The sequence below is a fragment of the Pseudovirgaria hyperparasitica genome (genome assembly GCF_010093815.1).
Source record: "Pseudovirgaria hyperparasitica strain CBS 121739 unplaced genomic scaffold EJ05scaffold_4, whole genome shotgun sequence".
In the NCBI taxonomy this organism is placed as follows: Eukaryota; Fungi; Ascomycota; class Dothideomycetes; order Acrospermales; family Acrospermaceae; genus Pseudovirgaria; species Pseudovirgaria hyperparasitica.
The window spans coordinates 232,194-254,490 of record NW_022985552.1 but is presented as its reverse complement, the minus strand read 5'-3'; the positions used below and the strand labels follow the sequence as shown (position 1 = coordinate 254,490).

At 51.0% G+C, this 22,297-nt stretch overlaps 11 protein-coding genes across 11 annotated transcripts; 6 read left to right on the top strand and 5 right to left on the bottom strand.

Moving 5' to 3' along the window:
• Nucleotides 1–61: 61 nt before the first annotated feature.
• On the bottom strand, nucleotides 62–1,650 carry EJ05DRAFT_462215 (DUF292-domain-containing protein). The gene is made up of 2 exons (XM_033742674.1): nucleotides 1,528–1,650; nucleotides 62–1,473 (listed from the first exon to the last, which is right to left on the bottom strand). The coding sequence occupies exons 1-2, from the start codon at nucleotides 1,549–1,551 to the stop codon at nucleotides 544–546; spliced, it is 954 nt and encodes a 317-aa protein (XP_033602598.1). The 5' UTR covers nucleotides 1,552–1,650; the 3' UTR covers nucleotides 62–543.
• Nucleotides 1,651–1,810: 160 nt separating this feature from the next.
• On the top strand, nucleotides 1,811–5,485 carry EJ05DRAFT_508718 (uncharacterized protein). The gene is made up of 4 exons (XM_033748028.1): nucleotides 1,811–2,343; nucleotides 2,394–2,952; nucleotides 3,006–3,817; nucleotides 3,870–5,485. Exons 1-4 carry the CDS (start codon nucleotides 1,849–1,851, stop codon nucleotides 5,076–5,078), a joined length of 3,075 nt encoding a protein of 1,024 aa, XP_033602597.1. The 5' UTR covers nucleotides 1,811–1,848; the 3' UTR covers nucleotides 5,079–5,485.
• Nucleotides 5,486–5,487: 2 nt separating this feature from the next.
• EJ05DRAFT_449850 (RabGAP/TBC) lies at nucleotides 5,488–7,940 on the bottom strand. The gene is made up of 2 exons (XM_033742348.1): nucleotides 7,307–7,940; nucleotides 5,488–7,253 (listed from the first exon to the last, which is right to left on the bottom strand). Exons 1-2 carry the CDS (start codon nucleotides 7,729–7,731, stop codon nucleotides 5,732–5,734), a joined length of 1,947 nt encoding a protein of 648 aa, XP_033602596.1. The 5' UTR covers nucleotides 7,732–7,940; the 3' UTR covers nucleotides 5,488–5,731.
• Nucleotides 7,941–8,296: 356 nt separating this feature from the next.
• Nucleotides 8,297–9,709, bottom strand: EJ05DRAFT_536318 (uncharacterized protein). Its single transcript, XM_033749310.1, has 3 exons — nucleotides 9,392–9,709; nucleotides 9,237–9,334; nucleotides 8,297–9,186 (listed from the first exon to the last, which is right to left on the bottom strand). The coding sequence occupies exons 1-3, from the start codon at nucleotides 9,522–9,524 to the stop codon at nucleotides 8,695–8,697; spliced, it is 723 nt and encodes a 240-aa protein (XP_033602595.1). The 5' UTR covers nucleotides 9,525–9,709; the 3' UTR covers nucleotides 8,297–8,694.
• A 549-nt stretch (nucleotides 9,710–10,258) lies between these two features.
• On the top strand, nucleotides 10,259–11,197 carry EJ05DRAFT_536317 (ribosomal protein L11). Its single transcript, XM_033749309.1, has 2 exons — nucleotides 10,259–10,431; nucleotides 10,501–11,197. Exons 1-2 carry the CDS (start codon nucleotides 10,300–10,302, stop codon nucleotides 10,909–10,911), a joined length of 543 nt encoding a protein of 180 aa, XP_033602594.1. The 5' UTR covers nucleotides 10,259–10,299; the 3' UTR covers nucleotides 10,912–11,197.
• An 887-nt stretch (nucleotides 11,198–12,084) lies between these two features.
• EJ05DRAFT_498112 (uncharacterized protein) lies at nucleotides 12,085–12,660 on the top strand (the record flags this gene model as incomplete). The annotated part of the gene is made up of 2 exons (XM_033746636.1): nucleotides 12,085–12,297; nucleotides 12,364–12,660. 2 exons carry the CDS (start codon nucleotides 12,085–12,087, stop codon nucleotides 12,658–12,660), a joined length of 510 nt encoding a protein of 169 aa, XP_033602593.1.
• A 200-nt stretch (nucleotides 12,661–12,860) lies between these two features.
• EJ05DRAFT_498111 (uncharacterized protein) lies at nucleotides 12,861–14,095 on the bottom strand (the record flags this gene model as incomplete). The annotated part of the gene is made up of 2 exons (XM_033746635.1): nucleotides 12,861–13,792; nucleotides 13,858–14,095. The coding sequence occupies 2 exons, from the start codon at nucleotides 14,093–14,095 to the stop codon at nucleotides 12,861–12,863; spliced, it is 1,170 nt and encodes a 389-aa protein (XP_033602592.1).
• Nucleotides 14,096–15,308: 1,213 nt separating this feature from the next.
• On the bottom strand, nucleotides 15,309–16,936 carry EJ05DRAFT_436028 (uncharacterized protein; the record flags this gene model as incomplete). The annotated part of the gene is made up of 3 exons (XM_033741720.1): nucleotides 15,309–15,524; nucleotides 15,591–16,718; nucleotides 16,796–16,936. The coding sequence occupies 3 exons, from the start codon at nucleotides 16,934–16,936 to the stop codon at nucleotides 15,309–15,311; spliced, it is 1,485 nt and encodes a 494-aa protein (XP_033602591.1).
• Nucleotides 16,937–18,573: 1,637 nt separating this feature from the next.
• On the top strand, nucleotides 18,574–20,151 carry EJ05DRAFT_508710 (uncharacterized protein; the record flags this gene model as incomplete). Its single annotated transcript, XM_033748027.1, has 2 exons — nucleotides 18,574–18,832; nucleotides 18,898–20,151. Exon 2 carries the CDS (start codon nucleotides 18,994–18,996, stop codon nucleotides 20,149–20,151), a length of 1,158 nt encoding a protein of 385 aa, XP_033602590.1. The 5' UTR covers nucleotides 18,574–18,832; nucleotides 18,898–18,993.
• Nucleotides 20,152–20,473: 322 nt separating this feature from the next.
• Nucleotides 20,474–21,040, top strand: EJ05DRAFT_498107 (uncharacterized protein; the record flags this gene model as incomplete). The annotated part of the gene is made up of 1 exon (XM_033746634.1): nucleotides 20,474–21,040. The coding sequence occupies one exon, from the start codon at nucleotides 20,474–20,476 to the stop codon at nucleotides 21,038–21,040; it is 567 nt and encodes a 188-aa protein (XP_033602589.1).
• Nucleotides 21,041–21,370: 330 nt separating this feature from the next.
• Nucleotides 21,371–22,250, top strand: EJ05DRAFT_474042 (uncharacterized protein). The gene has a single exon (XM_033743519.1). It carries the CDS (start codon nucleotides 21,441–21,443, stop codon nucleotides 22,089–22,091), a length of 651 nt encoding a protein of 216 aa, XP_033602588.1. The 5' UTR covers nucleotides 21,371–21,440; the 3' UTR covers nucleotides 22,092–22,250.
• Nucleotides 22,251–22,297: the final 47 nt, after the last annotated feature.

The following is a 22,297-nucleotide window of genomic DNA, read 5'->3' as shown; positions in this document are numbered from 1 at the left end:
CAATGCGAATGACACTGGTCACCTACGTTCACTATTCTCGATGTTGACGACCGCACTTCTCAACACCTCAGTGATTTCAAATTTGTTTGTGGTACTCTCTGTGTTCACCACAGAAAGCTATTACAGACGTTTTGAGGTCGTAGAAGGACCCTGAGGGGGTGTACCCCTACGAGCCATGACATCATATAGCCACGGAATGATGTGAATTCTAATCTGATATACACAATGTAGCATTTTTCCAGCGATGCATGCGCACAGCTGACATACTCCCTGGTATCAAAGACAGCAATAGTTGATAGTGCGTGGGGAAAGACGTTAGCAACTAGGTGTTGACCTGAAAGTCCAGGGGACACTGGGGTTGGCCTCCATTACAAACATGTAATACAGGACTATGAGATAGATGAAATCGGCCAGAGTTTGGTATGGTCCTGCACAGTTATTCCGGCCATAGTTATTGCTTCGTTGGTTGCAAAATAGTATGGCTACGGCCGAACGTGTTGTACCATTCGGGGTACGTAGACTAGACCACGCCGTGAGTCAAGGTCATCGTTTCAACGCTGCAAACCTCTTCGCCAACTCATCAACATCTGGAATCTTCCCGCCCGGCCCATCATCCTTCTTCTTCGCTGCCGCCGTTGGAGTCTTCTTCACTGCCGACACTGGCTCCTTCCCTGTCTGTCCTGGCATTCTTATCCGCGGTGTTGGGTTCTCCGAGCTTGGGCTTGACGGCGCAATGCGTAACGGACTGCCAGGCCCTAGACTCTTTGGCGCCTTTGCTTTCTTCAGCTCATCCACCTCCTCTCCCTTTTTATCGCTGGTCGAAGTATTCGTAGCCCCTGACTCTGCTTCAAGTGCTGGTTCTAAACCCAGCTCGCTTTCCTGCTTCGCTCGTTGACCCCCGCCGTCCCCATCCGACTCATTACCATCATCCTCGGTGTTGTCTGAGCCGAAGGGCACTCCATAAGCTTTGCATATCTCGCCCAGATAGGCATCCACGAGGTCTCTGCTTGGCGTTTCCACTTTCAGCTTCTTCAGTACACGCTCTGCGACGCCCTCGCCTTCCATAGCACTCAGAGCAAACTCCTTTCCGAATTTCTCTATCAATATATTCCGTGCCATGTGCAATTCCTTTACCTCAGTCCGTGGCGCGGCATATATAAGGCTTCGTACTGGCTCTTCAAGACCTGGGTCACAATATGTAGATGGTGAGGAGGGTGCGGTGGATGTGGAAGGGGGATCGAGTAGTTGACTGCGTGCGAGTAGCAATTCGCAGTACAGTTCAAGAATCTCGTGAAGTTCGGTGGTGATGTCGCTGCGGATTATGTTTTCGACGCGAATTCGTGCCGATTCGAGCTTGCCTTGCTCGACAAGCTGTGAGAGCGCTCGCCGTTGTTGTTTTGCAAGTGCAGTATCTTTCTGTTGAACCATCCGCAAACGCGATATGGACATTTTGAGTTGGACTTTCAGTCGGTTCTAAGAAGGGTGATGTAAGCATCTCGATGGCGGTTTGGTAAGGCTGCTGCGTACTATCAGAGACGAGGAGGGAGGCATAGCTGTGGAATTTTGATCTTGGTCTTTGAGGTCTGTATCTGCGAAGGTAAGAGTACAGGATTAGATGGGTAGGGGAATGTGTCCCGGAAGCAGCTGGAGGCATTCATATGAATTGAGGCAGCCTTGAGTATTGGAGTGGGGCTATCGCGGGGCGGCGCGTGGGGGTCAACCCTACCTATACATGAACTAGCCGTATATGCTCTAGCGTAGTTCGTGTTTTAGTGTGGAAAAAAAGCTTCGATATAGATTTGCGACGTCAACACAAGCAGACAATCTTTTATTGTCCCGTGACCGACCATGGGTACTAAGAGAAAGCAGAACGCTGATACTGAAAAGCCTGCTGGGAATCTTTCGGAGAAAAGACAAAAGAAAGCCCATCAAAATGGCCACGCAGAATCTTCAGCCCGGCCAGCTGTGAATGGATCAGCAGCGCCAGGGAAGAAGAAGTCGGTTTACTCGGAAGCTGACGCGGAGCTAGCGAATCTACTTGACAATCTGGCATCTGAAGATTCAGAGACACGTCTGAAAGCTGCCAAGGATTTGTTACGACTAGTTGATACGAAGACTCAAAACGATAACGCACTCATAGAGAAGGTCCTACGGCGATTGACGAGAGGACTGGGTAGCAATAGAAAATCTGCCCGCATTGGTTTCTCGCTCGTTCTGACGGAATTGGTGTCACAACTTTATGGGTCCGTGGAAACTACGCAGGCTGAAGTGCCTTGGAATCTTAGCGAATTCATTCGCTTTGTCGTAAATCAGACAAGCCCAACTGGAGATGGAGAGAACAAGGTTAGTATACCTTGGGACTGGAAAGGGATGCCCATTTAATGATCATACAGGAAGAAAAACAGTCTCTTCTTCTAGGCCAAGCGTTCGGCCTCTCAGCAATTCTGCAATCCTCCGCGGCCATCTCTTTGGAGCACTGGTCAGCGATATTGGAATATGCGTTTGAGATTGCAAAGACTACTCCGAATCTTCGCGAAAATGCGGGTCTGATGCTCTGTGATGCTGCAAAGAACTTCGACAAAGTGAAGGACCCGAGCCCGTACATTCAGAAACTAATGGAAGGTATGAACGCGAATGATATGCTCAAGACGCCTGAGGGTGTTGCGATATGGATAGCGTATAAGTCAAAGTTTGGCGATTCCGAATTGCCACCGAATATTTGGCATGAGAATGATCCCCTCTGCTCCAAGGAGCGACACACACTAGCTCAAGTTATGCGCGAAAACTTCAAAGACACTGTCGAAAAAGTCTCTGCCAATGGAAGTCAAAAGAAGACCCAATCTGGATACGCACGATCTGCACCTAGCTTCGCCTGGGACGTCGTGCTGATGTCTGCATTGAGCGTCATGGACGAGGTAGAGTTCAAAAAGTTCTGGAAACAAATCGTAGATCGTAGGTCTCAGGGTTCTATACGCGCGAAAAGGCTACCACTGACCTTCTCGCAGAGAACATGTTCACAAATACTTCGACACCTAAACGAAAGTCCTGTGGTCTACAGATATTCATGAACATGCTCAAGACAGCGCCAGTGTCATCTCTTAAGGCGATCTTCAGTCCCAATCTTATGCGTTGTATCATCAACCAGTGCCAGGAGCCTGACAGGATGTTACACGCCGCTGCAAAATCAGCACTGAAGGAAGTGTCCTCAAGAGTGCATAGGGAGCCCGAGTCTGCCCGCATTATTGTACCTGAATTGATGACACACAACGGATCTTTGGATTTCGACAGAGTGACCAAGTCCAAGACCGTTGAAAACTGTCTCAAGCATGCAGACCATGGCACTTTGTCCGAGACCACGGAATTTCTGGAGTCGAAAATTGTAAAGCCGGCTGCAGAGGAAGCAACAGAGGCTGAAACACAACGCCATATTGCCGGAGACTTGCTGCTGAACATCATTCGGCAACGAACGAAGCCGGACTTTGAAGAAGTTGAGCCTATGGACTCGTGGTATCTCAAGACCCTTCAAGTGTTGGCAAAGTTTGCGTACTTTCGACCGAGTGAAACTGCCACAAAGCATCTGCCGTCACCACCACTCGTGGATGCTGACCGTTCTCTGTTGAAGGACAGAACATTGTCATGCTTGACACATCTGATCTCTCAGGGGGTCACTAATGTTGGGACGATAGCTTTCCAACTCGTTGCATTCATCTCGCGCACAGCAGAGGATGAGAAACAGGAGTTCATCTTTCAGGCGAGCAAAGATATCACAAAGAGTCTGAAGAAGGCTCACAAGATGCTGAAAAATATCGACAAAGAAGTGAGAAACACCCGAAGTCTGTCCACAGTTTGACTTGCTAATCCTGCTCTAGAGCCGTAAGGCGAAAGGAGGGGCTTCAGCCAGCAGTCTCAATGCGTTGAAGCTTCTTGGATCGATGTCAGTACTGCAAGTGTACAACGGCGATCCCGACGCTGTATCGATATTGGACGAACTTAAACAGTGTTACGAGTCTATAACAGAAGGTGCCAACGCGACCTCGGATGGATTCGATGTGCTCTTCGAGCTCATACTCAGCTTTGCCGCGCGCCCATCCGCCCTATCACGCAGTCTGTCCGAACAAGTCTTCTCTGCCTTTGCGGCAGACCTAACCCCCCAGTCCCTTGCATCCATGACCGCCATCCTCGACACCAGCGAGACTGTCAGCGGCCAGAAAGAGCTCTTCCAGCAAGACGCATCCGACATGGACGACGAAGCCTCAGATTCCGACGCCGCCTCTATCGATGGTGCCGCCGCCTCCGATGTCGAAATGCTCTCCGACAACGACGACGCCCAATCCTCCGACTCCGCCGTCTCCGCCTCTGACGACGACGACGACAACGAAGACGAAGCCGCCGAATTCAACCGCAAATTCGCCCTCGCCCTCGGCACAACCCCCTTCGACCCCAACCGCTCACGCTCCGCATCCCCAGCCTCCTCAGCATCCTCCCTCGACTCAGACGCCATGCTCGCCACCGACGCCGCCCTCAGCTCCATCTTCGCCCAGCGCGCCAAAGCAGCCGGCCCAACAGCCAAACCCGCCCGCCAACGCCGCGACGCCCGCGCCACAGTCCTCAACTTCAAAAACCGCGTCCTCGACCTCCTCCTCCTCTTCGTCAAGCGCGAACGCAGCAGCCCGCTCGCCCTCGCCCTCATCCCCTCCCTCCTCCGCTGCATCCGCTCCACGAGCAGCCCCCAGCTCAGCAACAAAGCCTTCACCCTTCTCAAGACCTATGCCGACGGCGCGAAAGGCCGCAACCAGCCCGTCGTCGACACCCAAGACGCCAAAGCAGGCTTACTCGCCGTCCACGCCGCGGTCCGCCGACCTGGTGACGCTGGCGCCGGCGTCGCTGCCCGCTGGCTCAAGGCGTGTAGTCTCGCCAGTCTGCTGTTTTGCCGCTTGTTGGTCGCCAAGGGCGTGCAGTTTCGCGAGGAGGTTGCGATGGTGTACTTGCAGACTATGCTGCAGGGGAAGCCCCGCGTGGCGCCGAGTTTCTATCATGAGTTTGATAACTGGATGCTGAGTCTTGAGGTTGTCGTGTGAGTTGGGGTGAGGGAGGGGGGGCTGGAATTTGCTCTGGCACGCAGAGTAAGGCAAGGCAAGGCAAGGCAAGGCAAGGCAAGGCAGGGCAAGGCAAGCAAGCAAGTGAGTTAGTGAGTGAATAAGTGTCTAGGGGGGTGGGAGAATGGTTGGTTCATGCATGTACAGTTATATCTCAAGTTGTTAGAAAAAGTGAGAGCATGTGATGTCCGTCCGTGCAGATCTGTAATCATAGCAAACCTACAAATCTTGTCTTCACTCCGCACAATTAGCGGTTTTGTTGGTTGATTACAGGATGTGTGGCTAGCTTTGCTGTGCGATCTACCCGTTTCACAAAGTCAGTCGTAAGATGTTTAATAGCCCGCAAGTTCAGTTCCGTTCAGCTTGCATAGCTATTCTAACCATCATGGAAGAGATATATATATATATACCGGCACAAGCACGCATGATTATGACAAGTCCACAATCTCACAAAAGTAGCACTCAACTCAATATCAAAGCTCCTTTGAGCACGATCCAAAAATCCTGATGTAATTTTCGAGTTCTTGGTTTCCGGGGGGGGGACAATTAAGAATACATTAATTGGTTTTGTGTGTTCATTTCCCATTACCCGTTCGTTCCCCACGTTGTCCAGTCTCCCATCTCCCATGTGCCATCTATCGCGCCGCCTTCTGCGCCTTCTTCTCAAGCTGCCACTCAGCCTTCGTGGTAGCAATCAAGAAATCCTCATCCTTGACCGTAATAAAGCCCGTCAACAGCTTCATCGCATTCTCAAAGTCGCTGCTCTCCATCTCCAAAACCTCCCTGCAGGCATCCACCAAGGCAGCACTTGCCGCGTGCAAAACTCCAAACCCCAGCAACATGTATAGGTCCCAAATCCGCAACTGACAATGAAAGGGTATCGAGTAATTGAAAAGTGTAAGGTACCACCGCGTGCCATATGTTGTTGGCGAAATGCCCAGGTTTTCAAGTTTCGCGGCTATCAAGGGCTTTTTCGAGAGGTATTTCTTCTCGAATTGCTCTAGGCACACCATCAAGCCCTCGAATCCAGGCTTGTACAAGTCTGCGAGGCCTCGATATTTGAAAATGCGTATCATCATGATAAAAGCTCTCTCCTCTGGAAAATAACATAAGAGTGTAACCGCAATCGCTGCCATGCCCTGGGTGTAGCCAAGATCAGGGAGGTAGAGGGACAGCGCATGAAGAACGCGGAAGAGAAGTCGCTGACCCCCTCGGTATCTTTGTCCAAACATTTCATGGTGGTTGATAGTTCGTGGTACGTCCAAATCGATCTGTAGATCGTCGGGACTTGTTGTGTTTTGCAAGGTATAAAAAGCTTTCATGAGTGTGTCTTCGGTATCGGCATCTGGATCATTGGATGAGGCGGTTTTCATGAAACTCCACCACACACTTGCTCGTAGACGGTCTGGCACGCCTTTCCATGTTCGCTCAACGAGTTTTGGATGCGCCTGGTCGAATTGAAAATCTGTACCGCCTCCGTTTGCATTGACGACCTTTTTCGCCATCGCTCTCCATTTGTCTTCACGTCTCCATTCTCGCTTCTTCTGTTGTATCGTTTGTTTGCGGCTCTGCGCTTTCTCTGGGAAATTGACCATTCCTGAAGGTCCTAGAAGCATGCTTCCAGCGTTGTATATAATCTTTTTGTCGTGATTTTGAGGTAGGTGAAGGTATGTGTAGGAGCGAACTGATCGTACAGAAACGTTACTTCTAGCACGCGAGATGACAGATGGTGTGCGCCGGAGTGACCGTCTTGAAGCTTTGTGAATCATCGAATGCGGTTTCAGTCGACGCAGTGTTGACGGATTTGATCTGAGTTTGGAGTCCTCTCTTATTGGTGGAGTGGTCTCATTAGAATCTTTCGAATTCCGGCTTGTTGGAGGATCAGTGATTATGAATCCATATCTATCAACAGCGGAATGATCGATGATTATCTCGTCATCATCTGCCGGGGTCGATGTCTCGATTTGTTCAGGTACGTCGTACAGAGCTCGTACTTTTTCGGATAGAATGAGATCTTCTTGTTGTATTGCAGAGAGACTACTGGTAGCAGGCCTCGTGTCTGACGTAGATGGAGCCGTAATACTGTCAGAGTCGACCGGTATAATATCAGACAGGACCGGCTCAGCAGTGGGTGTTCTATTGTGAGCTTCAGGGATACTGTGGGCGCATTAGTATTTTGCATGTCAGATAAATGGCCATTGAAGCCATACCTGAGGTTGTTTGAGGTCTCAGTCAAGGCAGAGTCACGCCTTGGATCGAAGCTTTCCAATGCGCTTCTTCGTTTTATGGCATTGATACGGAGAGGTGTGCCGGGCTTAGGGCGCCGCACCACCAAGGAGAGCCTTCTCAAGACTCTAGATTTAGAGTGTAAGGAGCCTTTGTCGTCAATTGAGGTTTGAGGTGTGTCGTTGTGTTGTAAGATGTTGTGGCTTGGGGAAGGCGCCGAGAGCGGGCGTTTCATTCCCCCAGAGTCGCGCTGCAGGGCCGATTGAGATTGACCCATAGCAGGCGTGAATGAGTCTTCGTCGGAAATGACAATCCGTGGTGGCCCGTCACTTTTCCAATGTGTAGTCCAATAGTGACGCTGTGATGGTGAGAAGTCCTGAGATAGACGCGGTTCGGTGTCAGAAGACATTCTTGCGCTTGGACTTCCGCGACACCCCGCGCTAGGCCTTAAGGCTACCGTGGCCGTGTCGTCTTAGGCTTGCGAAGAAGTGGTAAGGCGCGAGGATAAAGCAAAGTGAAGTTGTCGTACATGGCGCAAAGAATCGTGAGTGAAGCAAAAGAGAGATGGTGAGGAGAGAAGTAGGAGGCATTTCGACCAGGAAAGTGACGACGGCCAAATGCAGCACTTGCATGGCATTCGCGCGACCAAGGCGCATATTGTCCTCTCTGACTGGCTGCACTGTGCCGGCCCCACTCCACTGACTCTATTATACGTGCAGCTATACCCAACCTTAAGCCTTAAGGTACTCTTCCGTCTTCCGTCAAAGGATTCTAGCCGGCCCTACGCCATCGAAATCCCCGTCCGTCGACGTTGGTGGATGTGTAGTGTACAGTATAGTGTGACCTGTCAGATCGGCCCGCGGATTCGCCATCGATAAAAGCAAACACGCCTGTCACGAACGCGTGGGATAAGACGTTCACAATTGAGACTAGGGAGACTTCGCAGGCATGGATAGTATCACGGAACGTTTATTGACAATTTGAGTGCCAAGATTCACGGACCATGACACGGAACTAGAGTGCCCCTTTGCCGCGGGACAGGGAGGATAACATGTTAGATACTGTATGCAGTACAGAATGAGTACATCATAGATCCCTGAGACTCTCCACATTCGTCCTACGCTTGCCGACTGAGTGATATATCTTGCATCCTAGTCCCTTGCTAAAGGATCGCGCGCTAAGACTGCTTGTGGTCAAAACGCCTGTGCCATGCTGAACCCTCTTCCGTGTGTTTGTGACATTCGAATTATATAACCTTGCCCTTCACCACTCGACAATTCCGTCCGTCATGGGACATCCTCGCTTAGACGCATACTTGTCTTGAACCCTTACGGTCGTCAGGTCTGTGCTTGTGCTATATGTGTGCGTTCGACTACAGTCCAAGCTTTTGTTTCTTGATCCGCGGCAAGATCCCAGCGAGCGTGATTACTGCTGTGACAATGACGGCCCAAAGTTGAAGCTTCAACACATTCTTGACGTAGTACGTCTGTGTCGCAGCAGCAACAGTTGCCAGCAGGAGCACAAAGACCAGATATCCACTCATGCGGTGGTACTTCCAGATGCTCTTTGCATTGTTTACTCCTCCGTAAATGGCCGGAACGAAGTACATTGTGATGCCCACGAGAGCTTGTATGCCAAGCAGGATGTAGGTGATGAGGCCCAAGATCGCGTGCGGAGACTCAAAGTGACCGTGGTCACCCTTATTCTTTACGATGACGATAAGGCCAGCAACCAGGGCTGCTACACCAAGATCATTGAATGCCGCATGTGCATATGTTCCATTTTTCTTTTGTTGGGGCGTATGCGTGGGCTGTAGGATGAGAGCAGCTTGGCTGACGAGGAGGATTCCGACAGAATTGAGGAGCTATGATATGGGTCAACTTCGTCGAGCATCGAGTAGCTGAGCATACGTACTGGGTGGTACGAGAAGAATATAAAGTCATGAGAGAACACGCTGCCCCAGACCGCAGCAGTCAACACCCATATCCCGAGCTGTGCAATTGGTGCTGTGCCTATGCGCGCAGGTTAGAGCTGTCGAGTGTGTGAATGTACAAGTGTACCCAGCTCACCCAGAATCAGATTGTATGGCAGTGCCTTGTCTTTCTGCTGACTCGCATCTCCAGCTCTGCCTAGCAAAGGCTCATCCTCGCCGTAACCGGTCGAAGCTGGATTCCGTTCTGGAATACCGGTTGCTGATGCCATGTTGCTGTTTCGTTTGACGGTACGTTTCGATGAAGGACTACAGCAATTATGTGTTGTGGTTGTAGAGGAAGATGGAGAGATCAGATTTAGGCAGATTCAAGCACAGCTAGGGGCTTTGTCCTTGTAATATACACGAGATGCTTCCGTCAAGCGGGGCTATATAGACGCCATTTCCGGGATGGCGCATGCTTCGTAGGAGCTGAGGCCTCCAAGTGTTGACGCAAACCAACTTGCTGGAGCTTTGGTGAACCAATCATATGCGTTTATTTACACATCCATCATGCACATAGAGATCATCATTCTGCGTTCTCAAAGCCACGAACAACATCATTGGTTAGAGCATGCTTTGAGCTCTATGTGTACTCCCAGTCCCGTACTCTGTGTCATCCATATCCATATTGCTTCCATGGAAGAATGGATGGATATGCAGACAGGGACATACAAGTTGCAGCTCGATCGCCAAGAATCGTCTAGTGAATCGCCATTGTCAAGGTTTTGTGGTTAAGTGCCGGACCGTCCGCCCAAGTACAGAAGAGAGAAGCGTTGAACCAATGAGTCCAATCTAGAGTAGTTTTATGAAATGCAACAGGAATTATACAGCCTGTGGACAGCTCTAAGCAAAACAATTCGAGCTCTTAGTGATCTGACCAATCAGAGGCATCCATCTCTGGATGCATGATGCGGCTAATCTTCGCCTGAATCGTCCATTCTCTCTCCGTCAGGAATTCTCTACGGGTCATGGCAATTGCAGTGTAAGCTCTGCGACACCACAAACATGTCGCGTAAAGCAGTCCAGCAGAAGGATGTGCTGGTCAAGCTCATCGTGGGTGCCGGCCAAGCTTCACCTTCACCGCCCGTCGGTCCAGCGCTAGGAAGCAAAGGTGTAAAGAGTATGGACTTCTGCAAAGTATGAATTGCGTCAAATATCTCAAGATTCATGTACCTTCATGATCACAAACTGACGTGACATGTGTAGGAGTTTAATGCGCGTACCGCATCCTACATCGTCGGCACCCCGATTCCTTGTCTCATAACCGTTCGCCCCGACCGCTCGTTCGCATTCGACATTCGCACACCACCCACATCTACACTTCTTCTCCTCGCCGCAGGCGTACTGAAAGGCGGGAAAGGCAACAAGCTGCGTGGCGCTGGCCGCACACCGGGACCGACCAATCTGGTGGAGGGTGCCATCGGCAAATCCAGCTCAAACACGCCCACGGTCGGCAACTCAGTCGTGGGCACCGTTGGGAAGGTTAGCTTGAAGCACGTGTGGGAGATTGCCAAAATAAAGCAGAGCGAGGAGAGATTGCAAGCGCTAAGTATGGAAGCGCTGGTGAAGAGTGTGGTTGCACAGGCGGCTACCTTGGGGGTCGTTATTGTCCCGTGATTATGCCAAAGACTCGATAGGGGGACATAGGCTTGCATCAAGCGGATTACTGCTCTGTTCTACTTGATCATGGAGTTGGTATGGGCTTGATATCAGAGGACTGACATGACCTGCGAAGCTCAAGACCTCTTGGAGGTGATGCACTGCATTGTATAGAAGCGGGCGTTATGAGCATATTGATACAATCTCCGACCGTGTATGTATATATGTATTTTTATTGCATTGTCTTGCCTCGTATGTCGAGCAAAAGAATACACAAAATTTTGGCATTCGACGCTGCTCTGAGGCTGCGTAGTTGCATGTAATGTTTTCCTCTCGCGATACGAGTGCTACAGCCAACACACTTCTCTGAACCTAAGCGCCAAAAAGATGATATGTAATGGCACGGTCCGCTGGCACTGTACTGGCTTCATGGTCTTCTCCTGTACTTTGAAGTAGCCGATTGCTCTCTTTATTGCCTTATATTCTTAACGTATCGTACGCACATGGCAGGCTTTAGTACCACGCACCATACAACTATTCAATCCTGTTCAACAATGAAGTTGGTATATCAGCATGTGCCTTTCTCTCCTTATATCCCACACGATCATGCTTGCAGCATCAATCCTCGTCCTTTACCACATAATCCCAAACATACGCAACCCAGAAATGACCAAACACCATATCCATCCCTCACATCCCTCACCGTCTCTGAAAAAAATCCACCAGCCCCAATACCACACAATAACACCCAACCAAGCACCAAAAGACACACAAGCCTTTCGTCCGCGAAGCATCCCGCACAACGCGACCCCCCGGCCCAATCACAGCACGCTGACACTGGCTCCACAAGCCATTCCCGAATAGGCAACTCGTTTGAGCATTCTGGCAATCCCATATCCTTTCAAACCCTGCCTCTGATCCGCCTTCTTCGTCGTCGCCCGGCAAGGCGGCTTATTGCTAGTATTGCTATTGGCCTGTAGATTGCATATATAAACAGCTTGCCTAGGCAGCGCCCTGTCGCGCTTGGCGAAGCTTCGCTTTCGTGCTTGGTGCGTCTCGAGGTTACTCGCTCAATCGCTCACCCTCCACTCTCGACCTCTCTCGTCCTAATTCCTGTGGTGCGTTGGTGCGTGTATTCGGACTGTGTGTAGGTGTCTATATACTTCTTATACCAATTGCATACTTGCAAAAATGCGTGGCCTATCGTCCCCAGTAACACTCCTCCTCGCATACATATCCCTCCTCCTCAGCATCTGCGCTGCCGCACCATCACGGGAACAAGTTCAACCCAGGACGTACGCACGAGCGAAGCGTGCACAACTTTCATTCGTATCCACAGTGCCATACGTTGTGGCTCGGGGTGAGGACGTGCAGATCTCATGGCGGGCAGCAGATAGCGAGACGGTGAGTGCTCTGACTGATATGAAACGGTCCATAGCGGCTAAGACGGGCATTAATAACCGAATCTAGGACACGAAAACTACAAACGCGCGCGCAAGCGAAGGAGACATAGATGTCCGCACCGCTGTACCTGCGCAGCGACGAACAGACCGGCTTGCGGCAAGGCAGGAGAATAAGGGGGTGGGCAAGAGTGCGAAGATCGGACTTGCGGTGGGGCTGAGTATCGGGGTTGCGGTTGCGTTGTTGGTGATGTGGTATTGTGCGTGGGCGCCGGATAAGTTGAAGAAGAAGAATCGGAGTGGGGATATGGAACATGGGGAGGTTGTGGTGTTGGATGAGAGGGCTGGGGCGAAGGATAGGGTTTAGGGAATGAGGGAGTTTGGAGGATGGGATAGGGGTGGTGGTGGTGGTGGTGGTGTGTATCCATGTGACTGATGGAGCAGTGTGTACAGCAGAGTCGTCTCAGATCCTCATCTACACTAATCAGCTACTTGAACATCAGTATCCAACACAACTCCACCAGATCTCAACGCCCACCCAACATCCCCAACCGCACAACCCATCCCTCAAAACCCAAGCGCCCGATTAAACGCATCCGCCGCCCCCTGCCCCTGAGCACCCTGCGCATCCGCCGCCCCCTGATTACACGCCGCAATCGCATCCGCACTCGCCTTACACTTCACCTCCAACTGCTGACAGATAAAGTCCGTAATCACCTTGATCCCCAGCGCCGACCCATGCGTAAACGTCGCCGTATCAGCCGGCTGGAACGCATCCTCCTTGCGCCCATCAAACGGGCCGCCAAACACAATCGTCGGATCCGCACACAAGCCCAGATCGAGCGCCGTCGCGTCCGCAGGAGCTGGGTCCGCAACCGCAGTAGGTGTAGGTGTAGGTGTAGGCGTTGCAACGACAGCAGCCGTCGCACCCGGAGCTCCGCACCCGACTACCGCCGCCGCCGGATCAACCGCCGTGCTAGCCACAGGCACATCCGACATCACCGTCATCGTCATCGTCCCAGCCCCTGCATCCGCCTCAGCACCAGCACCACCCGCCCCAGCCACAGCATCCCGAATCTCCGCCTCAGTAGCATCATCAACCCGCAGTCCCAAACTCTCAATACACCCCTGCGCATCATCCGCATCGTCACACGAGTTCCCCCGCGCCGTCGGATCATTCACATCGCCCGGGGCAAACGTGCCGGCCTTGAGCGCATCCAGCGGATCGCCGCCCACGCTGGCAATCTGGCGCGCGAGCTCGAGGGTGAGGGCTTTGTTGCCCTGGGCGGCGTCTGCGGAGGCCGGGTCCTGGTGTTGTGTCAGAGCGGCGATTTCGGGGTTTGTGGCGGTTAGGGCGGTGCAGGGGGTGCTTGCGAGGCCGACTTTGCCGGTGTTGCGCTCGAGGGCGCGGTAGAGGAGGGCGGCGGTCATGCCGGGGGTGTCGGAGGCGGCTTTGGCGTTGGTGAAGGCTTGGTCGGCGGTGGCTTGTTGGAGGCAGTCTGTTGGGGGGGCTTTTGTGAGTATGTATGTACTTGTTGGGGGGTAGGGGGAGAAGGAGACGGACCAGTGTCTGCGATGTTGCCTTGGCCGGTGGAGGCGGCGGCGTTGCCGAGGAGGCCGAAGACGGCATCTTGGATGTTGTCGGGATTGTTGGTTTTCAGGAGAGTGTTGACTGTGCGGAGGATGGCCTCGTGGGAGTGTTCTTGGGGGACTTCGCGACGGTGGATGTGTGAGCGCTGGATTGGTGTGGCGGAGGAGATTGAGATGAGAAAGGGGAGGGATAGGATGAGTGAGTTCTTCATGATGCGTGGTGCTCGTGGGTGTACTTGATATACGTGATATAACAAAGATAAGTAAAAGAAGTAAAGGGTGTCAAGAAGGACCGGCCGATACCTATTCTCCAGGAAAGGTATCAAGAAATTGAAAATGAATAGTGAAATGAATAAACGAGAGGCTTGGTTAGATGCGGTGAAGTCGATGTCTTCAAGATGGAGATTCTGTAGACATGCGTTAGTTATATCTGCTTCGAAAATTCTAGAGATCGGTGCATAAGGATCGAGCCGCCGGATACTCCTTTCATGGCAATCACCCATAAGCGGCGTTCCATTACCCTTGTGCTTCACACTCGATATTACGACTAGGTGTATATGCCCCCTATGATTGTAGGCGACGTAAGAGCCATGTTTAGCATCCTCCGCGGGCACAGCATAATACAATCTTGAAGACTTCTATCGACATGGTTCTCGTGATAACGGGGCATCTGGATATGTCGATATCTATAGGAGCTTGTAATGTGGAGCCATGGCGCGCTGTCGAAAATGAAGCTGGGATCCCTTCGCTTGGAGACCGGCAACAATTGCAAGGGTGCGAAACCCGACTCCATAGCTAGGCCAAACGATCAACGTGTCAGAGGCTGTCAAATTAGGAGACTGGAACATCGCTTGGAAGTTTTGTTCAACCTTTGATGGATTGTTATTATGTTCCTGCTACCGGAAATGAGCGTGAGACGGTTGATGGGAACGATGCTGGCGGCTATATGGGGCATTTGCTCAACCGACAATGATATCGAATCATGAATCCAGTTTCGAGGCTTGTGAGTTAATGTGACCATCTGAGACCGATCAGTAATAAGAGCGAATCTGACCACTCTGTCTTACCATTATTGCGCATCTGTGCTTCCTTTGCATACGCTGGCGTATAACTTCTGGGAAATTTTGCCATCCTGATACTGGTGCTTACCTTGCCCTCCATCCCCCAGTCAAATTCAGTCTGCCGATTACTATTAGATATCCTTTTGGAGCCGATTGAGCAAAAGACGACTTGGTTTCTCGCCTGAATCGGCACTAATTTCATTATGATACGGTGCTCTGATTATCGAGCAGTATATAACCACTGTCTCCCAACGTTCTGGACGATGCTCATGGACTTGTGCGATGCAAGACCAAATCCCATTATGATCCCACCACATCAATCTCATGTAGTGATCGTACGCATAGTTAGGGTCTTTCAGCGGTGCTATGAGGTCTCGGAGGCGTCCTCGATCTTGGCCTTCTCCAACTCAGCGGCGACGTCTGCGTCCGCATCCTTCTCTTGCTGTAGTTCTGCCTCTGCAGAAGGCTTGCCGTTGACACCCTGGTTGGCTTGGGCTGGCTTCGTAGCTGCATCACGACTGCCTCCATTGGCTTCCTCAGCTTCGAGACGGTCGATTTCCTTTTGGGCCTTGGCGATGTTCTGTACAACGTCAGTCATACATCAATTTCAATTTAGGTCAATTTAGGGTTCAAGTGATCAACGTACCTCATCAGTTGCTCGTTTCTGATCCGACTTCCAGTGCGCAAGTTTCTCCTTGAGCTTCTCAACAACACCAGGAACCTCCGCTTGGGAAGACGGAGGATTGACGCCAACTTTTCCCAGCTCATCGATGGTCCCGATATCGAGAGAATACTTGGTTGCGGCAGTGGTTGTCTTGCCTTTCTTGCCCTTCTTTCCACCAGTGCCTTGGAAGTAATCCTCATCATCCTTCTTCGCGACCTTCATGCCTTCGAAACCTTTGGTGTCGACCGCACGACCCCCTGCCGAAGCAGCGAACTTGCTTGGTGCAGCTTCCGTCTTAGCTGGGAGTGCTGATGGGTCGAAGTAACGAATGAGACCTTCGGCGATGATGATCTCGTTCGAGTACGCTGGAGCACTTGCTTCCTCTAGCTTGGTGGCGGCGTTTTGCTTTCTCTTCTGAGCATGGTAGGCATCCTGCTCAGCCTTGTACTTTTCGTTCCTGATCTTACGTGCTTCGCGCTCGTAATTCTTTGCTTCTCTCAGGGCGCCGTGGTACTCGTCACGAAGTTTTCTTAGCGCAGCGAATTTCTCATTCTGGACAGTCCTCGCTTTGTTCCTCTCTTCCCAAATAGCATTCTGATCCTTCTGGGCGGAACGAGACTGCCCATATAGCTCGTCGGCTTCGTTCTTCAGCGCAGTGAAGCGATCGTTGAGTGCTTTGCGCTCGGGGTCGTTCAGTTGCTTGCTTTGTTCTGCGCTTTGAGCCTTCAAGTCGTCAATGGCCTTTTGTTGTTGTTCGAATCCGGCGAAATTCTTGCGTTGTTTGTTTAGATTCGTAATCTCATTGAGATTCTTCTTTTCCTCGACAAGCTTCATGGTGCCAGTGTCGACTTGTTTCTGAAGACGTTGGATTTCCCGATCAATTTCTTCCACCGACTTGAAGCTCAATTTACCCTTGGCAGCATTTAGTTCGGCAATGCGAGACTTGACTTGCTCGTCAATCTTCTTTCTGCGCTCTTGGACCTGTGCAAAGGAGTTCTTGCTTCCCGCCTGCTTGGCTTTGATCTCATCTTGTTCCGCCTTGATCTCTTGGAGACGTTTAGCTGTCGGGGAATCCTTGTTGCTGGAGCGGTTGTTTAGTTTCTCTTGGATCTTGGCCTATTGCGAATGTGTCAGTCATTGTCGCAAATGAAATTGGGTGGCTCTTGGGGTATATTGGTAGCATAAACACTGACAGTTTTGTCCTGTGCTTCCTTGAGAGCCTTCTCGAGCTTGGCTTCTTCCGCCTTGAATTTCTCCTCGTCGGGTCTCTCTGGTTTGACAACTGTCTGCTTGCCGCCTTTGGCGGGTGCTGGATCGGAAGTGGACATGGTTACGGCCGATGGAGTTGCCAATTCAGCCATTAGGGAGGCTCGTGTAAGCCGGAGATGAGAGATAGGAGGAGGAAGATGACGGGAGGAGAATTGATTGTACTGAGTTATGAATAGCGAATACCTATATCATAACAAAACCAGAAAACTCGACTCTCTGCCACGGCAACTTTACCCACTGAGTGTGGCTCGCTTACTTTTTAGTTGACTAGCCTTCCTTCCGTTCCTCCCCCCCGCCGCCAAGTCCCCATGCTTTGTCTTCTTTGACTTCATGCGACTCCAGACGACTTCATTTGAACCCCTGGGAACTCTATCTTCATCGTCATCGCGATCATCATCGGCATAGCTCCAGCATTGGATCGTTTCGTGTCTCACTGCCTGCCCAACATCGACATACGCATTATTGCTGCGAATATAACGAGGGCTTTGGCGCAGTACACTCAAGCCGGACACTTCCGGAGCGCACTCCTGGTGACCTGGTGACTTTTCCTGGACCAAGATCTCTTGTTTACACTCTAGAAGTCATAACACAAGCTACCATCAATCAGCTTCGGCGCCGTATGACGGGGCTAGGGATACATACCACATGGCGTATACAACATAGACGAGAACTTCAATATTACCCCCCTATACAGCCACAGGTAATGACACTCCGGAGTGTACTGGCCTAGGCTCAATGCTATCACTGTAGTAAGGTAATGTAGAGGCATTGTGACCATAGCATATATGGCTAACACTACCAACACAAACGTTGGTACTGTTTACGGGCAATCACCACTATTGGGACATCTATGCCGGTACGAGCCATTTCTTTCTGCTTCGTAGGTATCAATGCATGAGGATCTGAATTCGCTCATTTCCCTTCTTTCTTTCGAGTTTATCGCAAATGTGTTGAATCTAGTGGTCTATGAGCTCTTAGCTGGACGCGTTTCTCAGATCGGTGCTTTCGCTGTGGGATGATATTACGACCTCACCCCCTGAACACGTCCACAGGTCAGTAACAAGGCTCGCAACATCATACTGGCTAGGTCTGCCAGTTTAGGTACTGCTGTATCAATTGGAAAAATTATATTGGTGCTGCTCTACATGATCTTCGATCGTCTGTCTCGGTTTTCTGAACAGCGTCAGGGAATAATACTGTGGTGAGGGCAGGCAGCATGCGCAGAAATCAAATAATGACCACCACCACCGAGCCATAGGGCACGTATTTCGTTTCTGTCGAGATCTGAGCATCATTTCTACTTCAAGTAAATCCAGTTTCATATAGAACCCCCTATCTCTTCGATAGTATCGTTGACGTGTGCGTGGATCACAAGAGCATAGCAAACAGTCCAACTTTCGCTGCGTTTTATTGTCAACATAATGTCAGATGCTCTGTCAATTCTGGTTCCGATAACTCCTGAACATGCCAACAGTCCACTATCTCCTAGAGTCTTGTTTCACACTGCGCGTCCCCCAAGTCCTCACATACATAACACTGCTTTACTGTCAGTGTGAAGAACAAACGTCTCGTACACGCATGGAGAAACAGAAAAGCATCCGCCCCCTTTGCTCCTTCCTTTTCCCCTTTTCTTCCCCACAATCTACTCTCCGCGTTCTGCCCCTCATGTTTTCCCCGCGTTTTCCAGGTTTCTCTCAGATCCGATCGCATGACGAAAGTGAAAAGTCTCACTCACCGCTCCATATTGCGCTTTTCGCAGTTCACTCAATTCACTTTGCTGCAAAGTACCCGCTCGGACCACCGTTACTGCCTGTACACGTCACTGGACCAGAAGAATTGAGTGCAGCAACTGATTCACTTCGAGTCCCTATCTCATATATAGTCTTCGCCCACCTCTAACTTTCTACCTTCCTACAACCTTTTCTCTTGTGACAAACTGTGACATTCTCTCAGCTGTAAGTTTCCCTCAATGCCCTTCATTTCAGACATTGATCAGCTCACACATTCACGCGTCGTACAGTGTCAATAAGAGACCTGTTACATCATACTCTGTCTTCATCGCTTCGTTCACCGCTCAGATCTCGTGTACAGTACGCGATACTCGGCCGATTGTACAATGTCTTCATCTCCAATCGACGTTCCAGCTTCTGTGGACTCTGCGGCGAATATGGATGAATCTTCGGCTCCTGTCGGTCCTTCAGCTCCCATCGACATTCCTAATGCTAAGGTCGAAGGCAGCCGCAAAGGTAAGATCGTTTCTCTCAGTCCTATCAGCCGCAGGCTGTGGTCCAATCGAAAGCTGATCGCGTTTGGTGAAGATGGCAATCCATTTCCGGATGGACCTCCACCAAGCTCAACTCCGTCTGCCGCCCAAGTCATGACTGCGTTCAACCTTCCGATTCGCCGTCGCTCTGACACTGTGAGCACCGATTCTAGCAGCACTGTTGGCGCGACTGTCCCTGTCAACACTCCCGGACCTCGTTCTATCACCGGCTTCGCTGGTGAGCCAGTCCAGATGAGTCTTCCCGTCGACGTTTCCCGCGTCGCTACTCGCCTCGATGCCATTGAAGAGCATCACAACGACGCCGTGAGCCTTGATTTCAGCAGACATGGTCGTACCAACCCCGACAACAGTCCATTCGGCTCGCCAACTCCCAGTCTATACGCTCAACCGACAGTACCCATGTTGGGTTCTTCTTTCCACACCATCATTGCCGCTGAGTCTAGCGTTACGTCTCCGCGTTCCGTCAGGTCCGCCACACCCTCCATCTCAGAGGGTGATACTGAAGGTAATCGAGGACTTATCCACGTTGCTCTCGGAAGCCCTCGTAGCCGAGTACTTCTTCCAGACATCAGCTCACGCATGTCAGGCTCCCCTCGCCGTGTCGCTCTCTCCACTTCGCTGGCCACCCTCCGCCCGGACAACGCGTCCAGACTCCGGCTGATCCTCCCTGGCCAACTTGGCCACCCTGGCCCCTGTGGTCCGGGAGTCTACGAACACACGGATTGGTCCAACTACGCCTTCGAGGATGTAGAGAAGGGCCTCGTCAAGCTCGAGAACCTGGCGCAGGACTTGTCCGAGCGCGAGCCACGCTTCTCAAAGGAGGAGCATTACCGTGTCCTGCTGACCGAGGCCCTGAACAAGCAGGGTCGCATCAACCCATTCCGCGGCAACGTGGGTGGGATTTCCGTACCAAGCCTCGCAGAGTTCGAGGAGCTGAAGCTCCGAATGGAGCAGTTGGAGGAGGTGGTGAGGGGGATGAGGGGGGTTTGAGGGTGGAGGAGGAGCCAACATTTTGGCTACCCAGCAGAGCAGTGCGCGGTTTTCACCGCTTTATCGTAGCACCGTAGCGAAAATAGCTACCACATCTTGACTTGCATCACTGCTTCTATGACGTGACTTGTTGTGTACTTTGTGTATCACGAAGAGTGATTAAGGGACCCGAGAAGCCACTTTTCGAGTACCCAGCAGGGCGCTAGACAGTTCTTCTACAGTGTGCACAACTGAACGTGAAACAGCTTCTTGACAATAACGTGTCAAGTCACACTACCAAAACACGATGGCCGAGTAGGTAATAGGTGACGAAGCTCACATTATGAGAAATCCGCGATCCAAGATGAACTTTGCTGTTCGCCTCTTGGGTGCTTGTTACAATACACTCATGAGCGCTACACCAATCATCAACTCACCTGCCAACTTTGTCGGTTGGCTCAGAATATTCGAGTCTCCAAAACTATGTTCAGAGTGGCTACAGCTTCGGAAGCTTTGTCGCCGAGCCAAGATCCCATGTGACCCCTGGCTGCCAGAATTCCCAAGTCAGTTTATCACAGAGAAGAAGTTTAGGAAGTTCCAGGCATGTTCAATGACCTTTACGTCACACGTCGTGTCCGGTACTAATGGTAGAAAAGAGGAAATGGACAAAACGGAGATCGGAGAGCGCCTGCAGATTACGTTTGCACGCACGATTAAACGCAGAACGTATACATCAACATACCCTCCGTGCTCCAAAAACTACACACACATGATTGGACAGGACCTGCCACCGTTGCGGAAGTATACAACTAACCTACCTATGGACTCATCATCTGGACGCTTCCTGTACCAACGCTACGCCGACGATATCTGGAACAAAGAGTTGTTTACTTCAGACGGAGTGGGGTAAGATGTGACTTGACCATAGGTAATAGAGGTTGCCATTTCCTAGATATCTATCAGAACATTCAGCAACTTCCTCTGCTAGATAGTAGTAGCAGCTCCATAGCGACTTGATAGTAACGCGTTTCTTCACATACATACATCAAGGATCTAAGCACATGAGGATACGATATTGGAGCTAGCTGCTAGACTCGTGGGTGATGTACTCGTGCAATAGCAACTGTGTAAGAAGTGATATATAACCTATCTGATGTATCATCTAGAATGTAAAAATATATCTGTTTTCTACTTTGAGAAGTTTAGCTTCTATTGAGTATCCAAGTATAATGTACCTAATGCCTCGGGAAGAGTATTAGCTTATGTTGCATACTGATATAGCGCTTATCTAGTTCTCGATACAAAAGCACATGTCCGGTACGCGTTTGAGCACCAAAGCCCGGAAGAGACCCATGCCACTATGGAACACCGCTGCTCGCGATGTCGCTACCCAACAATTCAAAGACGAGCTCGCACTACTAAGGAGGCGCCGCGAATATAAAGATCTTGTCAACCCCGGGCGCACCACAACAGTGCAGCGCACCACAACAGTGCAGCACACCACAACAGTGCAGCGCACCACACCCCCAAATTCAGAAGCCATATCCGCATACCCGAACTGTAACCTCGACAATAACAGCAGCACAGACACGGCTGGATCCATCTATCTCACCATGCCAAGTGGAACGATTCTGCACGTGAGTGAACTGCTCTTCTGGCCATCAAGGCATGCGGAAACACGCCTGATACGGGACATTGACGCGGCAGAATTTGCCAAGGTCGCAATGAACATGATCCGGTATACCCGGACGAGTCCGAATCCACCAGAGCAATCGCAGGTGATGCTCCAGTTTGACGACATGCCAGATACAACTGTTCCAATCAGCGACATCAAAGCCCTCCAGTCCATTCTAGTAACCGTGAACGAGCTACGAAGCGAACAGCAGCACATAGGAAGTACCTTGGTTGACCTCAAGCTCGTATACACTGCCGTGTCAAGCACGTTTTCCGACACGAGATAGTTCTGTTACCGTGTCTGATGAGATGGTGCGATGTCGTCTGCTGATCAAGTCCCTTGTTCCCAAGCCATCCAATAATGGTCTAGTGCATACAATACACGCAATCATCTTCCGGACTCAAATGAGTGTCCACCCTTCCTCCATGATATACATCCACGCCTTAGATTTGATCTCACAAAACAGACTTCACAGTCATCACGGACCGAGGC